This window comes from Abramis brama (genome assembly GCF_963993115.1).
Source record: "Abramis brama genome assembly, chromosome: 22".
In the NCBI taxonomy this organism is placed as follows: Eukaryota; Metazoa; Chordata; class Actinopteri; order Cypriniformes; family Leuciscidae; genus Abramis; species Abramis brama.
Window position 1 is genome coordinate 20987899 of NC_139984.1, and position 18077 is coordinate 21005975.

The 18077-nt window shown below is 38.2% G+C and overlaps 2 protein-coding genes across 3 annotated transcripts in view; both read right to left on the reverse strand.

Moving 5' to 3' along the window:
* Positions 1 to 253, reverse strand: part of dip2ba (disco-interacting protein 2 homolog Ba) — a 49641-nt gene extending 49388 nt beyond the window's left edge. Inside the window, exon 1 of the mRNA XM_084099792.1 lies at positions 3 to 253. Coding sequence (XP_083955918.1) covers positions 3 to 87 — 85 coding nt within the window. The 5' untranslated portion in view covers positions 88 to 253. The remainder of the gene's footprint in view (positions 1 to 2) is intronic.
* A 1133-nt stretch (positions 254 to 1386) lies between these two features.
* atf7a (activating transcription factor 7a) overlaps positions 1387 to 18077 on the reverse strand; it is a 31763-nt gene continuing 15072 nt past the window's right edge. Inside the window, exons 3-13 of one of the 2 annotated variants that reach the window (XM_084099793.1) lie at positions 15438 to 15534; positions 13911 to 14041; positions 13550 to 13714; positions 12491 to 12648; positions 11247 to 11340; positions 8795 to 8884; positions 7188 to 7307; positions 6438 to 6587; positions 4798 to 4986; positions 3918 to 4023; positions 1387 to 3831 (exon numbers count right to left, since the gene is read on the reverse strand). In XM_084099793.1, coding sequence (XP_083955919.1) covers positions 3596 to 3831; positions 3918 to 4023; positions 4798 to 4986; positions 6438 to 6587; positions 7188 to 7307; positions 8795 to 8884; positions 11247 to 11340; positions 12491 to 12648; positions 13550 to 13714; positions 13911 to 14041; positions 15438 to 15534 — 1536 coding nt within the window. In that variant the 3' untranslated portion in view covers positions 1387 to 3595. The remainder of the gene's footprint in view (positions 3832 to 3917; positions 4024 to 4797; positions 4987 to 6437; positions 6588 to 7187; positions 7308 to 8794; positions 8885 to 11246; positions 11341 to 12490; positions 12649 to 13549; positions 13715 to 13910; positions 14042 to 15437; positions 15535 to 18077) is intronic. The other variant, XM_084099794.1, reaches the window with a different exon arrangement.

Consider the following 18077-nt stretch of genomic DNA (forward strand, 5'->3'; position numbering starts at 1 on the left):
ACCTTCAGACAGCTCGAGCTCCAACTCCGCCAACTGCTCTCTAACCTCTTTCGGTAGAGCTGCCAAATCCACACCGCGGTCTGCCATCGTAGTGAGAATGCGCTTAAGTTGTTTTAAGTGTGAAGAAATGCGTTTTGAAAGGCAAAAATCCTCCCGTCAAGACAGAAGACATGAATTAAAAGGTGAGTAACAATCCATCCGGACAACTACTCCTTCCGCCATGCTGTGAGAACTCACCAACGCCAACTGCACTATGCGGTCACGTGATCGCATTTACCTCCTGTGTGCCTGTTTGTGAGATCAACGACACCCCCAAACACACACACACACACACACACACACCTCGAGACGACACGCATGCGCCCTCTAGCGACAACACGATGTGATACTGACGTGATTTTTGAACATGTATTATGGTATTCTTTAGAACAATAAAAATATATATTATATATAAATATTTGAATATGGAAATCATTCAGCAGCAGGGTAACTTACTATGGTATTACAATCGATAGATCATTGTTCCACCATTGTGCACCATCAAAAACTGGTGCATAAGAAACATTACTTGTTATTACCTACATATATATTTTTAATATTTGCCTATTTATTCGTTTATTTTTAATAAATAGACCATAAATATATAATGTATATTAAATATATAGTATTAGTTACACTTTCAAACGTTTTGTAGCCTTTAATAAAAAGAAAGGCTCAAAATAATTTCAGGACTTTTTAGTTTAGTGGAACATTGCCCAATTGTATTATATTGAAACAAAATTATATAGAGAATTATATAAAACATGTGAAGTATGTATAATCTTTCGTGGTGCCTAAATAAGACTAAAGACATTTTTGTTTTTTTGTTTTTTGTTTAATCAAAACTGCAGCACTGTGTTCAGAGTATTTCACTTCAACATGCATGAAAAATAGTAAATATATATGGTACACATATGTACATTACAAGGGACAATTTTAAAAACTATCGGTCCAACTTGGAGTGAGGCTATTTCCCATAAAAGACATACTCTTAAACAACCATTTATAATTTTTTCTTTAGCCTATAAAATCATCCTATTCTAAAGGACTTTTGTTTTGTTCAGTCAGACTATCTCAGGGAAACTGCATTCAATTTTACTTCAATTCCATAATAAATTATTTGTGCATTTTGTTGGAATAATGGATCATTAAGTCCATCAAGAGAGAAATCTGGTATAACTTTAAAGTGATTAAAGTGAGAGGGGGGAATCAGTCAGGGACCGTCTCAAGGCATCCTCATTAATCTTTACAAATAAAAATAACTACAAATATTTGAGTACAAAGTGTTAGAAGAACAAAAAGAGAATGAGAAAAGAAAGTCTACAAAAGAATTTCTACTTTTACATCTTACAACACACACAAAAAAAGATTTATTATAGATATTTCTATAGTCCTGGCAGCATACAATGAGAAAAGAAAAAAAACATAAAAAATTAAAATTAAAAAGTGCCAGTGAGGCAAAAAATTCTCCATTCTGTTCATTTCAGGTCAACAATCCTCTATATGGGTTCTGCTGAACGATTACAGTGCCAGCACATAATATAACAGAAAAGCCAGGGTTAACACTTAAACCAGGAGTCATTCATGAGATATTGGTCAAGTGGGAAGTTTGATATGCTGTTTGAAAGAAAACCTGACAATCTCTGAGACACCAAACAGAAAAATAACCCAAACTGCTTTTTAGTGCATTCTAACAGGCCTATATACATTTTGGACTGATATTGTATTCAAACTGCAAATAATGACAGAAAATGGAGAATTCAAGTTACATACTGAGCAACGACAGTACATCTTAGTCCCTTGTGTATATGCTGCCTTAATTTTGAAAGTGTCTGATAATGTGTAAAAAAGACAAGACCGTGTGTTTGGATAAACATCGGGTACAGGTAAAACCATTGGAACAACAGTAGATTAGGATACTCTTTGATCCCTGCAGCCTTCTAGTTTGATGCAATAGCACCCTCTTACATCCAGGTGGCAGTATAGAATATGCTCAAAATTAAGGGCAGTGCTCTCTGGCTGTTTAAAGGCATTATTGTTAATTCATTACCTCAGGACTGATGATTCAGATAAAGCTTTTAACATCTCCTGACAGATGCCTGAATGCGATAGGTGGATAACCTATCGCACGAGGATAACCTATAAAGAGGCACTCGTGTGATTCATAAGGCAGAATCCATGTCTCTTTAAATTTTTATCAGGGACTGTGTATGTTTATGAGCGGATAAGGAAGCAGAGAAACAAATAGTGTTACAAAGTATCGGGATATCAACTTTAACAGTCTGGTAATCGTGAAAGTGACTGAACGGGAGGTTATAGAGGCACTAGGGCAGTATTACTGTAAAAGTGAGGCGGAGAACTATGGAAGTCCATTTCCACCACATAATAAAATGCTCTGGTAAAACATAATTATGAGATGTCAAAATTATGACAAAATTCTAAATTATCACAAGTTCTACTTTTTATGTCATAATTCTGACTTGTCTCATAATTTAAACTTGTCATAATTGTACATTTTCATCTCATTATTACGAGTTTTTGTTATAATTATGACTTATACGCCATAAATGTGAATTTTTATCTCATTATTATGAGTTTTCTTTTTTTTTTCTATGGCCAACTTAACTCAATCTAAAGTTGAATTTAAAACATTGTGATCACAGGGAAAGAAAATGGCTAACTTTGGAAAGACATCGATTTTTCAAGACACTGGACTGCGCGCAAGGGTCCTGGGACATGACCTCGGACAGTATGCTATTTGCGTTTTGCGAGTTTGTCGTACACAAGAAAACAAAGATAGGACCGAACAAACGACAACTATGAGGTTCTGTAGCCCAAACTGAATGCAATGTGCCAATACAATACAGTTTATATATAGCAAAAAGGTTGCATGCTAACAAGGTCTTAGTGTATCAGTCCTTCACAAACTGCTATTTTCCGTTGTACATCACTGTACACCCACACAAGAAGCACACATGCACACGTCGATTATAAACGTATATAACAGGTTAAAAATGAGGTAAGATGAGCGAGGGTCAGATGAGGGGGGTGGCCACTTTAAAACAAAAAAAAAACCTCTAAAATAGCAAGGTAAAAGATCGTACAGAACATTAAAGCATCATGTTTCTCTCAAACACACACACACATACTAATACATATATATAAGAATATATAAAGTATTGCATCGTCACAAATTTGAGACGCAGCCTGCATGTGTGTGAATTAATGTGCAATACAGCACATGTACACATACACCGAGTGCACCGTCACAATTCAGGCAATGTCTTTATTGCAGCGTGTATGTGCATATGTCTATGGGGATACGTTTAATGACAGGAAGTGCTTTGCAGTCCTACAGCCAGTGGAGGAGCAGGAGGAAGTTGAAGGAAGGAGCAAGAGTTACAGAGGATGCAAAGGAGAACACGGTTTGGAGTCCAGCCCCCATTGTCTATGGCATAGTGAACAACAATCTCCTTCCGTCTCACTCTATGTGTGTACAGATCTGCCCCCTCTCCCGGGATGCGGAGAGTCCCAGGCAGACTGTTAGCTGCTCTCATCATCTGCTGGACTGGTGGGACTGTGTGGCCATGATGACATGCGATGGCCCACCACTCTCCCCTCGCTGGCTGCCCATCCCTGCCAGCACCGACATGGCCACCGCCTCAGCCGCAGCACGGGAGCTCAGGCCGTTGGGCCCTACTGTAGACGAGGGGCTGTGGGCCAGAGAGCTGTGCTGAATGACCGGTGCCGGGGAGCCCGTGGGTTCAGACGTCTCTTTCATGTGTTCCTCTCCTGAGAGACAAAAAAAAAAAAGAAATGAAAAGGAGATTAGATCATGCAGATGAAAGTGAAAGAACCACAACTCGAGCTCCACTTACCTAAGTAGGCGGCTTTCTTCTGGAGGTTGGTGACAGGGCAGTCTTTATGAGCTAACAGCAACTGCTTTAGATGAGCCACTTCGTTTCGCAGATGAGACACCTCATTCTTGTACACATACAAATAAGTGAAAACAAAGTGTGAACATGACACTTGGACACAAACTTGCAAACACATTTGCATCTACTCAATTTCAAAGTACATACAACAATGCCAAACCATTAATGCACACAACAAAAGCAATGAAAAATAGTATAAATAATAAAAAAAAATAAGTAATGAGAAAACAATATAATAAATAAATATATCAAAAATATTTATATAATAATAATAAAATAGGCTATGTTTGGAATGAGATAATAGCAATAGTGCAGTATATGCAAAGATATAAAAGAAATTTAAAATAATTCAATAAACAGTATTTAAAACAGTATAACCTCATCATAACCTTATAACCTATTTACATTAAGTGAGATACATTTATCTGGTAAATAAATGTTTGCTTCCTTTTTTTGTTGCAATTTTGTGCAAACAAAATGTATCTTTTAACTCTAACTTTATCTTATCTTAACATTTGCCACTTAAAGAGATTACAAAATATCACAGTTGGCATTGATTTTGGTTCAGTCTTGACTCTTTAAATAGAAGTTAAAGACAAACGCATTGCATTGTGGGATATGGTCTCCCACACAGTATTTTCTGGTTGCATGCATCTTGTATAAGAAAATGTAGGTACTCCATGAATTGCATACATTTTGAAGAACATGGAGGAACCACTTCTAACACATTTTTGCTAGAGTTGCTATAAGCAATATTTCAGTGCTCATACAGCCCTGATTTTAGATCAAATTACAAGTCAAAGAATTTTTCATGCACACTAACCGACAGCGAGACGTTCATGGATGTGAGCTCCTCAGCCTTCTTCTCCAGAGAGTTGACCCACACCTTGCGTTTCTGTCTGCAACGAGAAGCTGCTGCTCGGTTCCGCTCAAGGAAGCGCTGCCTTCTCTCATCAGGGTCGTCATCAGTCGTCCTCCGCCTGCGACCCCCGGTGGGCTGAGCGGGTGACACCTGAACACAGCAGGACAGAGTAAACACAGATGTTTACTGCTTAATGCCACAGCAAAGTGAAAGATGCTCCCTGACAAACATGATGCTCTGCTTTGAAACGCTCCCGTGAATATTTGTGTAAGCACTCCCTTATTCCTTTTCCACCGACACCGTTCCAGTGCGGGTTCCCGGCCTGTGTCCGTTCTCAAACTGTTCCTAGCCAGAAAGATTGTTTTGAAAGAACTCCAGCCCTAAAAACTTGCTGGTCTCGAATGGAGCCGGGGAGCAGAGGGTGAAGAAATGTTGTTGCTGTCTATGGCAGTCTTGCTGAGCAATTTAATAATGTTGCAAGACATATCTAAATAAGCAACGTTATTAAATATGTATGCAACGTTGCTCTTTATGTCTAAATATATAAAACTGTGGGTGCGAGAGAGACTCATCGTGCGAGAGCATGAGTGAATCAATGGTTTCAGTTTCAATACATCTCCAAAAAGGACATAAGAGAGGACCGGGTTTTAATGCGAGCTGCCGGTACGCTAGAATCACTCCCGATACTGGAACAGCAAAACAGAAGTGCCGCACTGTCTGCACAAACACCAGGACACACACTGTTTAAGTTAAACTGGTTATAGTCAGGTAACCAACACCATTCGTTCTTCCAAGTCTGTGGAAACATGCGACCGGTTCGCCTGGCCAAGAACAGGCTCTGGCTTCAATTTCTGAAATTATCTCTGGCTCATTTTGTCGCTCTAGTGCGAACCATCCTGGTGGAAAAGGGGTATGTGAAAGAAATTCTATTTACGTGTATTTGCAGTGTTGATTGCACAGTTTCTTTATATAACTTTACTCAGTTTCTGTGTATAACCCATTAATAATTTAAAATAAATATTTATTTTTCATGGGTGACAACCATGTTAAAATGCCGGACTGAATCTGAAATTTTGACGAAATTTTGCTCTGCTTATTAAACACACAGGGACGCACAGCAGCACACAAACATGCCAAATATTAAAAATAAAAGGATACAATGTAAAAGATTATTATTGTGTACATAAAGATATGGTGGAATCCGGCATGACCCGTAGATGATCAGCTTGCGCACTTTTACCTCGCGCACGAGCAGATCCGTTTGCGGTCTTTCCACTATCAAATTCCGTCATGTAAATAGCGAATCCGCCATGGTGCGAGCGCAACTGGCATTTAAAGGGAATGGGAGATGAGACTCTGATTGGTTTATTGCACGTAAATCCCAGAACACACCCATTACTCATTATGAGAATAGGGACAACCGTTTTAGACCATGCGCCTGGCACACCGACCATTTTTCCCGTCGCTAAACTAGCAAAAGTGGATTCAGACACGCCCTAACTGCACTTGCGCCGTGTGCTTTAGACCATGCGCTTAGATCGTTAAAATAGGGCCCCTAATGTTTACAGTTCAGACAATTCGAGTGTGAAAACGTGCTATACCTGTGGCTGAGCAGGGGATGGGGCGTCTGGATGCTGGACCAGCAGCTGACTTTGCTCAACCCTCTGAGGTACCATCGCACTGGACCCCATCGCCACACCAAGACAACCCTGAGCAGCGGGCATCTGCTGAGATAATGCTGCCTTCAACCTCTGAGAACAACAACAAACAAACCATGGTAATGTGGCACAAGATGGCATTCTGTCTAATTATAGACAGCTGTTACAGCCCAAACACTCAATTTTATTCCTCTTTCATGTGGAATGGCAAGAAAAGTCATTTCATAAAACTGAACCACAACTCATCAAGCACTGAGGAGAGAAACCATGTGACAGAAAGGAAATAAACACGTGTGAACTTCTGTATTTTATTTCTATGTGTCAGAATGGTCATGTAGATTTTTTTGAACGTCTTGAATCTTAAGTGAACGTCCTAAGAAACGTATCTGGTGGACGTTAAATCAGCTTAATTATGCAGACCGACTAGCCTTCAAACCACCCACAAACTAGTCTGTTATGAAAATATGTATTTTTTGCATATCCCTGGATAACAAGTGTATTTGAAATAAAGACTGTTAATGACAGAGCTGCTTAGTTCCAACAGCCAGTGCTTGTTTGTTGTGAAAACTATCACCCATGTGACGTGCTGGATTAAGACTTTCAACATAGGAACACTAAGAGAAAGCTATGCATCTGAGCGTCTTGCATAAAGATCCACAGGCTGGCACAGAAAGAAAAAAAGCTTGCCCTCACCATCTTTGCCTCAGTGTGGGGGTTATAACCGGAAGGTGAAGAAGAGCCGCTGCTGCTGCCCCCTAGTGGAGGCCCGGGAATTCCTGGAATGTTAGGCACCATACACAGGGGCCTCGCCAGCTGCACCACAGAGCCAAACACAAAACATATTATGAAGCAAATTATAAATGACTCCAGAGATCAAAAATAACAGCTCACAGAAACATCATATTGAAATAGAAGTGAATAATTTTTTAGCTACAACTGGCACTGTGCTGAAACAAGGGGGTTACATGATACAAAAAACACACTTGGCCTTTAAAATTGAATCAGAGCAAAGTCCATTAAGGCAATTCAGTTGGTGTCCATCTTGGTAATGGACCAGAGCAGCTATTTTATATATAGGTAATGGGTATAAAGGTACAGTTCCTGTACCAATTTATTCCTGTACTTCAGTGAGATCAAAGGACTGAAAGCTCCAAAACTATTTGTCGGGATTACATTTCAATGATATATTTCTAATCAGAACAAAGTTTGCTTCTTTAACTCAAAATATGCTAAAAGAAAGCGTTTTAACTTAAGGACCTCTAAATATGATGATTCTCTTGCAAATTATCCCTTTCTCAAAATATAAAGGCAGCTACAGTATATTTTAAGAGTGAGAACAATAGTATTAATTTGATATTAACATTATATACGTAATATGATATTATAAAGACAAATAACAGATATGAATTGTACTAAAATGTAGTGCTTTAAACAATAAAGAAAATATGTAAATATAGCACTTTCTGTTTTTCTAGTGTTGGTTTAGTATTATTTATATACTATTAGAGTATTTATTAATATTTTTAAATTAGCTTTTTTTATATTTTGTTTTATTTTTAGGGTAGTTTTTAGTACATTTGTAACATGCTTTGTCATTTTTATTAGCTTTTGTTTTGTTTAATATTTCTGTTTAGCTTTAGTTTATTTTTATTTCAGTTTTAGTAATTTTAGTATTTTAACTTTTAAAGCTTTATTTCAATTAACAAAAACATGGTTTAATAGTTTTAGGCCGTTTCTCAATATGCGCTCTTAAGCGATCTTGCATCCTTGTGTTCTTATACTACGCCATCATCAACCGTCGAAGTTTAATTCCAATACTCCAGAACGCAAGTACAGAAGGCGCATTAAAGTACCCGGATGTGTTTTTGATAGCGAGGTTGCATCGAATGCAGACTTGAGAGAATCGACGACGTACAGAAGCCTATAAGCTTTAAACTTCTCGTTCCCACTTAAGAGATTCCCGCTACAAGCTCGCAAATGCAAGACGTCTCGTGAAAGTAAACATTTATCATTCTGTTTTGCTTCATTTTAAGAAAGTGATAAAGATTAAAGACAAATTAACATTGACAAAGCATAAATAACATTAAACATATATGCTCGTTTTCACAAATACATGCGGTAAAATAAAACGATTAAAATTATATGAAAATAAATGTCTATAATAACATGAAATAAATGTTTTAATAGTTTATGAGATTTGTTTGTGATGTTATGTTGTATTTATAGTGCATTGGCTGCTACTTATAATATGCTGGGACGGTCAGTTGAGCAACAAGATCACAGCACATCTCAATTCTCACAAGGATGCGTTCTGTGTCCTCGCGTCCTTCCGAGTTCGTTCTTTCAAAGTAGCCTGGCAAGACCGGCCTCCACGAGAACGCAAGTCCGTTCTTGGAATTGAGAAACAGCCTTAGTTTCAATTAACAATAACAACACTGAAATTTCCACAGACCCCCAGCACCATTTTGCAGACCCCAGTTTACAGTTTACCCCTAGTTTTACAGTAAACAAAAAGTCGTTCGAGTGTTAAGGCCCGTTCACACCAATGACGATAACTATAAATGATAAAGATATACAACTATAATGATAAAGAAAGATAAATCTTTCTCAATGTAAAAGAATGGCCACACTAATCCACACCGTGTATTGTTAACTTTAACAATAATGGCACATACAGTGAGGAAAATAAGTATTTGAACACCCTGCTATTTTGCAAGTTCTCCCACTTGGAAATCATGGAGGGGTCTGAAATTGTCATCGTAGGTGCATGTCCACTGTGAGAGACATAATCAAAAAAAAAAATCCAGAAATCACAATGTATGATTTTTTAACTATTTATTTGTATGATACAGCTGCAAATAAGTATTTGAACACCTGTCTATCAGCTAGAATTCTGACCCTCAAAGACCTGTTAGTCTGCCTTTAAAATGTCCACCTCCACTCCATTTATTATCCTAAATTAGATGCACCTGTTTGAGGTCGTTAGCTGCATAAAGACACCTGTCCACCCCATACAATCAGTAAGAATCCAACTACTAACATGGCCAAGACCAAAGAGCTGTCCAAAGACACTAGAGACAAAATTGTACACCTCCACAAGGCTGGAAAGGGCTACGGGGAAATTGCCAAGCAGCTTGGTGAAAAAAGGTCCACTGTTGGAGCAATCATTAGAAAATGGAAGAAGCTAAACATGACTGTCAGTCTCCCTCGGACTGGGGCTCCATGCAAGATCTCACCTCGTGGGGTCTCAATGATCCTAAGAAAGGTGAGAAATCATCCCAGAACTACACGGGAGGAGCTGGTCAATGACCTGAAAAGAGCTGGGACCACCGTTTCCAAGGTTACTGTTGGTAATACACTAAGACATCATGGTTTGAAATCATGCATGGCACGGAAGGTTCCCCTGCTTAAACCAGCACATGTCAAGGCCCGTCTTAAGTTTGCCAATGACCATTTGGATGATCCAGAGGAGTCATGGGAGAAAGTCATGTGGTCAGATGAGACCAAAATAGAACTTTTTGGTCATAATTCCACTAAACGTGTTTGGAGGAAGAAGAATGATGAGTACCATCCCAAGAACACCATCCCTACTGTGAAGCATGGGGGTGGTAGCATCATGCTTTGGGGGTGTTTTTCTGCACATGGGACAGGGCGACTGCACTGTATTAAGGAGAGGATGACCGGGGCAATGTATTGCGAGATTTTGGGGAACAACCTCCTTCCCTCATTTAGAGCATTGAAGATGGGTCGAGGCTGGGTCTTCCAACATGACAATGACCCGAAGCACACAGCCAGGATAACCAAGGAGTGGCTCTGTAAGAAGCATATCAAGGTTCTGGCGTGGCCTAGCCAGTCTCCAGACCTAAACCCAATAGAGAATCTTTGGAGGGAGCTCAAACTCCGTGTTTCTCAGCGACAGCCCAGAAACCTGACTGATCTAGAGAAGATCTGTGTGGAGGAGTGGGCCAAAATCCATCCTGCAGTGTGTGCAAACCTGGTGAAAAACTACAGGAAACGTTTGACCTCTGTAATTGCAAACAAAGGCTACTGTACCAAATATTAACATTGATTTTCTCAGGTGTTCAAATACTTATTTGCAGCTGTATCATACAAATAAATAGTTAAAAAATCATACATTGTGATTTCTGGATATTTTTTTTTAGATCATGTCTCTCACAGTGGACATGCACCTACGATGACTATTTCAGACCCCTCCATGATTTCTAAGTGGGAGAACTTGCAAAATAGCAGGGTGTTCAAATACTTATTTTCCTCACTGTAGAGACGATATCATTGGAATCACTTTCGGAAAGATTTTTTTCTCAGCTGATGAAAGAAAAACTGACAGCCAATCAGAATCCATCCTGTTTTAAAAGAGCTTGAGCATTTAAAGTGGCAGACGACAAAATTGCAGCACATGCTTAGAATAAACAGAATGATATCATGCTTTGGTGTAAACGCAAATATAGAACGGGCCTTTACAGTCTCACCAATTATTTTCCTTCGAGTTGTCCATCTACTTTTACCAGGAGTGTCCAATCCTGCTTCTGGAGGACCACTGTCCTGCAGAGTTCAGCACACCTGAACCAGCTAATCAGGGTCTTATTGGCATACTAGAAACTTGAAGCAAGTTGGAGCTAAACTCTGCAGGACAGTGGCCCTCCAGGACCGAGTTTGGACACCCCTGCCTTATACTGTTTCTGATTACAGTATAAGTTCAAATGAATTATAGTAAATACACTTCAAACTTACAGATATTACAGAGGGCATCTGCATAGGACCTGGAAGCACAGGAACAGTTTGACCATTGGGAAGCATCATCATTGGGTACGGCACTGTGGGAGACCTGAAAGAGAAGTAGAGAAATTTCCAGATTGCACAAGCAGCAACACCAAATCAAACTGAAGTTCTGCTCTTTTTTTTCTCTCATTCAATGCCAATAATAGAGCATTTGCCTCTGCTCTGAAAACTGAACTTTGGTCAGGGATGCATATACACTGACACTGTTGATTTGTTGCAAAAGCACTGCCAGCTGATTTCCAGATTTAGATCTATCTATGTATATCAGGGTATGTTGTGGGAACATTGCTCATGTCCAAAAATTGCTGGTTTATAATCATTCGGATGGGTTTTGGACTTTTGGTTTCTTGCTAAATCCAGATAGATTTTGATCTTTTTGAAATTCTGCAAAAATATGTCTGTTCCAAATTGTTTAAATCCACTTTCAGATTCTCCAAATGGGCTTTAATGTGTAGACCAAATGGACGGATGTAACTTGGCTTTCTTTCACGTATTATTGAATGCTGACTTGAAAAAACTGTTGAATAGTCTGTATCTTCCTTATTTGTTTTAAGTTTGATTGCATATTCAGGGCTCAACGCTAAGGATTTTTTCTACTGGACCGGTCGGGCCAGTGGTTCAAATTTTTACATGCCCTGCCAAACTTTTCACTGGCCCCACAACAAAAAGTAAAAGAAAAGAAAATGGGCCTATAAAATAAGCCTAGTATTGTTTTCATTATTTTAAAGCTACTAGATAAACTCATTTAAACATTAAGTAATAAAATAGGAAACATTAAGCAATAAAATAGGAACAAATAATCAAATTACGAGTAATAGAACAAATAAATACAAAAGAACAAACATATAAATGAAATAAACAGTGCTTTTCAGATTTTTCAAGTTTTTAGCCCTGATATTGTAAAGCCAACTTTAGTCGTCTGATTTCCAAGGAAGGTTCATTGGCTTCCATATAGACTCTGGATTGGTAATGTTCTGTTGGCAAGTTCTGCTCTCTTCCTGTCGACTATCTGACCAAACATTCTTGGGACGTCAAGTATGGCATCTAAAATGAGCCAGCTGCCCACATTTTCCTAAGAATTACTACCACACCAACTTAAAGCAGCACAGTGAGTCATATAGAAATGAGTCATAGAGAATAAAGCTGACGGCCCAAAGCAACGATTCCTCATTGATACGCTGTGGCTGTTCTCTTACCCCAGTGTGCGGTTGGACGGTGGGGTATGTGTGATGACGGAGGTAGGAGAGGGCATGGTGGGCTGTAGGCCATCATAACCCAGGTGCAGGGGGAGAGAGCCAGGACGCACTATGGCAGGGGTGGGAGCCGAACTGAAGGCAGGCTTTGGAGGAGAATCCTGTAAGGTAGATAATCAGCCAGCTAAGCACAAACATCTCATAGCATTTAATTCAAAAGCAACACTGTTTACTTCCAAAATGGATGTCACCCAGTCGTGATTGTTTGTTTAGTGATGCAACACATCTAGTTCATTCAATGCCAAATACATAGTTTAGTGAAATGTATAATTATGGTCTCCACAGCTCAGTGGCCACGTGAATGCCAAATGTGTGCTAGCATACGTTACTATTAACTATTTATATTTTTTTATATTCTATGTATTCTACAAAAAAACTAGTGATAATGCTTTAGTTTTAATTTAATTTTAAATGTATTTTGCTTTAATAAATGAAATGCATTATTTGGATAATTATATAAATGATTAAATACAATGATACAAATACATTTATAGTTAATAATAAAATAATAATAAATACAAATTATTAAATTCAATTATTAACATTTTTTTTTAAATGTATTAAAATTAATATTTTAACATTGAAGTGAAAAGTGAATGTTTCAATTAAAAAATGTACATGAATTTCAGAAATAGTATTCAGTTTGTACTCCTTTTGCTTTATTGACAGCAGTGTTGAGCTGCATAAACTCCACAAGTTTGTGTAAAACCTAGGATCATGTTCTCCAGCATGATTTGAAAACAATCCAAAGAGCATCTTGTGCTTCAATGCAAGATCATCTGATTTGTCTGTACAGAGATTCACATGATCAGTGTCACACATTTACCTGATTAGTGACCTAGAAATTATACAGAATCTTAAATATTCATTTTAAAATTTATAAAACATTTATAACATTTTAAGTTTAAATAATTTTGAATTGCAGATATCCAGTGTGGTCTTAGACTTTTGGGCTTTACTGTATCTGCTCTAGCACAGTTTGGTTTGCATAAAGCCTGTTACCTGTCTTCTGCCTATGGGCTCTCTGCTGCTATCTGACATGCTGGAGAAGGAGTCAGGGCTGTCAGGCGGAGAGGAGTCCACCTCCACGGGGTCCTCCTCCTTCACCTTAACATCTGAAGGCGTCTGCAAACTCATGTCTAGTGCTCCCGAATTAGGAGCCGGCAACTACATGGAAAAAAGAAAGAGAGATGAAGAATGTGATAGACGGAGAGAGGGCTAGACGAGACAGTGTTACACAAGAACTGATAGGGAACTCTGCAGTCCATAAATCTGAGTTCTGGCAGCAGGCAGCCAGAGCTCCTTATGTTTGGAGCACGTCTGACTGTATGACTGAATCCCTCCACCCAGTCCCGCAGCTCACCGGGTTCTTGGCCCTCTTGTCCTCATCTTCCTGGCCTTTAGGGAACTCCTGCTCGAACGAGCCGGCCAGCTCATTGAAAAGGCCCACCTCTTCACAGTTTTTCAGGAAACGAGTGGGAGTCGGCGTCTGGTCTGGGATAGAGAGTGAGAAACCGAGAGATCTCATTGTTTCCTTATGAAAGACATGGATAATATAAACTCTGCAGTGCAGCCAAATGGCTGTACGCAGCCGTACAAACCAAATCTGCTAACGATTTAACATGATAAATCTGTGAGAGTTCAAGGTTATTACATTTGAGTTTTTTTCCCAAAGGTTTAACAAGACAAAAAAAAGCACATTGAGAAATTCCCCCCCCCTTATAATTACTAGCTTAAGGGGATTTTAGCTTCACTCAATAGCTATAAAGTAATGATATCAAATTGCATTGTTAAATCTCTACACTATTTGTTTTGTCAGTGCCACTGAAACCAGCATTCCTGGTTACCATTTCCCACAAAAGTAGTGACACACAAAAACATGGTTGTAAATACGGGGATGGATGATGGTAGGGACATGAACCTACCAAAGACAAATTAATAATCACTATCAATATTTATTTAATTAATATAATAATGCAGAATGTATGACGGTACATTTTAAGATTCTGTCGGTTTCACTGTACATCCCTTTTTTTCTTTTCATGACTGGGCCTTTATGTTGGGCGGTCATGGCCTAATGGTTGGAGTGTCAGACTGTGTGTGTGTGTGTGTGTGTGTGTGTGTGTGTGTGTGTGTGTGTGTGTGTGTGTGTGTGTGTGTGTGTGTGTGTGTGTGTGTGTGTGTGTGTGTGTGTGTGTGTGTGTGTGTGTGTGTGTGTGTGTGTATTACTCCTAAAGTAAAAGTATGTGCACTAACACGGATGGGTTAAATGCAAATGACAAATTCCGAGTAAGGGTTACCACACTTGGCCTTTACATGTCACTAACACTAATATAGGTTTATTGTGGGTTATTTTACTGTCAGGAGTACATATAATATAAAAACATTATACAGTCAAATACAAGTTCACTTCAATATAGGGTGGTTATCAAATCTATTTATAAAATTAACTTAATTAAATGAAAATTTTAAATTTAAGTTTACTGTTTAAATTAAAACATGTATGAAAACTTGTGCAATATTTCTTAAAAATAATGTTTTTATAGATTGTATTTCTATTATTATTATTATTATTATTATTATTATTACTTTAAGAAGTACATTGTACTGTGCAATAGCATTACATTTCATTCATAATTTCTTCAAGTTAGACCGTACTTTTATTTTGGTGGATTGTAATGAAGACCTTTGAGTTTCTGTGTGTTTTAATAAAATGTATTATTATTATTATTATTATCAATTGAAGAAGTGATAATAATAATAATATCACTTGAAATTTCTTCAAGTTAAACCGAACTTTTATTTTTTTATTTTGACAAATGAAATGGTAAAATGAATATGTTTGAGTCACTGTGCGTTCATACTTTCATATTGTCTGGGTGCAAAGTACCTGCAATGATGACTGAGTCCGTTCTGGCGGGTCCAAAATTCAGCGTCATTTGATGTTTGTGTTTGTGGACAGCCAGGTGGTCCTCATTAGTAAACCTCTACAGAGGGACACAGATGAACAGATGGATTACGAGACAAATCTGGCCAGTAGAAGAAAGAGGAGCCTTTCATGACCTCAGGGCAGAGACACACTTCCAAAGGAATCTAGAGGGAGTGGCACTGACAAGATTTGTCTTTCGAAACAGATAATGTAGGCCAGAGAGGACTTCATAATGATCGTTTTTCACCAAACCCGTGCCCTACTCAATGTCTCTGAGGTATAGGATGTAACTATACAGTGTCAGTGTCAAAGACTTACAGTAGAAGTGGCTTTCTGTTACACAGCTGACCTTTGTACCCTTATACAACCTCCAGGCTTACAATGCTTACGTTTCTTTACGCTTCCGTTCAGAAGTGCAGCTAAAGCATTACACTGTAAGTATTGAACTTCCACATTTGTCAAACAATAAAAAATGTCTTTCAGAACAGTCCAAAAATACATTGTGCAAATGACAAAAGTGCTGATGCCAAGGTTTCAAGGTTTAAAACCATGATGTTATGCATGCAGCTCATGGGCTGAGCAAACTACACAGATGTATTCAATTAACATTTATGACAGGCAATCATGCATTCTCCAATGTGCTTTTATATTTACCTTATATTTAACAAAACAGCTGTTCTGATGTTAAAACCGTGAGCTAGTGCACAGCTAGTGAATCACGGATATGTAAAAAAACATTTCCACAAGTATTAAAGATGCTTTTTTGGAATATGATTAATTAAAATGTTAAGATCTGACAGATAGCAGTGAAACAGCTGTGCTAAGTAGGAATGGGAATCTAATTAATCTAATGAAATAATTCTGGTTATAAATTTACAACAATTCTTGAAAAAGATATTTGCACAGTCATTTTGATGACTTTACTCAGTCTTTATAGAAGCAGCCTATTTTCATCTGGTCATCTACATAATAAATGAATTGCATTAATAATATAATATGAACAACAGGAGTAAGTACAACATAAGATTTTGCACAGTAAGATGTAAACTGTATGTTTTTGATTCACTAAAAAGAACCGGTTCATAAAAGTAATTCATTTGGGAATCAGACTACTTTGGACGTGTTATTATGTTTTTGACTTAAAATAATTATTTGCTGACATAATTTGCAATAATCTGACAACAATGTTTGCGCTGCATGGTTTTTCAAGAGTCATTAATACAAGAATCGGTCTACACTGGTTGCGATGTATGTTTTTGATTGACTAAAAAGAACCAGCTCAAAACAGATATATGCTTGGTAAACGGACAACACTGTTTGAGCCCCATGTTTCTGATTCAGTAAAACAAAACTGATTTAAAAGGAGTGATTTGTTCAGAAATCAGACTACACACGTTGTGTTATGTTTTTGAGTCAATAAAAATAACTGGCTCAAAATAGCTTGCTTGGCATTCGGACTACACTGGTTGCAATGCATGTTTTTGATTGACTGGGAAAAAAAAGTGTCATTTGTTCAGGAATTTGGACTCCACTTGTGCTGTATTTGTTTTATTCATTAAAAATAACCAGCTCATAAGAGTTGGAATCGGATCAGGGTTTTTTTTTTAGAACGTTTGCCGAAATTAACAGTTGTTTGAAGAAGCACCTCGACTACTGAATCTTTGCAGGCTTTTCCAAAACAACTCATGCGGAGGTGGAGCCTCTAGGATTATCTTTTCCTCTTTCTGAGTGGATTTCATGACTCAAAACCATGTTCACTGGGCTCCACAGTCTTCTTCAGATTATTTCTGGCTCCGTGTCATGGCTACAGTTCAGCAGTGACAGCGCAAAGTGGAAACACAGTCAAGTGTCAGAAGCTTATTTTTAGCTGTGCCAGCATCACCAATAAAACAACTGCATGTCTCATAGCTTCTCCCTCAACTTAAATGTTACTCTGGCAAGGACAACACATGATGACAACACAAGGACAACAGCTTGACTGAAGCAAACAGAGAAACTAATTAACACCAACAAACAAGAAATGCAGCTAGATTGCCTTGCATGCAGTAGTCTTCATTTTTGTACTTCCTCTTTAGTAGCCATATCTTATGTTTGTATCTTCCTCTAAGAAAGAACAATGCGACAATCGTGAAATGCAACAAATAGTGCTATTCTAATAGTCAAGAATGAATTGTGTTATATAGCGGCACAGTTTAGTATTTAACTGACCTAAAAATTGGGCGTAACGTTTCTCTGTAAAAAAAATAAATGAATAGCCGCATCGTTCTCCACTCATGGTTCGACACACTTGCACCACTGTTAATATCAAATCTGATGAGGGCTAACCCTAACCCTAACCGTTACCTATATTAAGGTAAAAAAAAAAATGCATAGACCACTAATGTATGTTTCTGTTAATTAATACACTCCAGATGAGTTTCAAGTGATGGTAGCTACCCTATCATCTGTTAGAATGTAAATCTATTGTTGACAAAAGCGTTGGAGTTCGGCATAGCAAACAAAGGAGACGCGCCGCTGATATTAGCCAAATATTGCTGCTGCTGCCTGTTTTTAATGTTAATCGAAAAACAAAGAAATCTCTCACTGCTCTTGACTGAATAA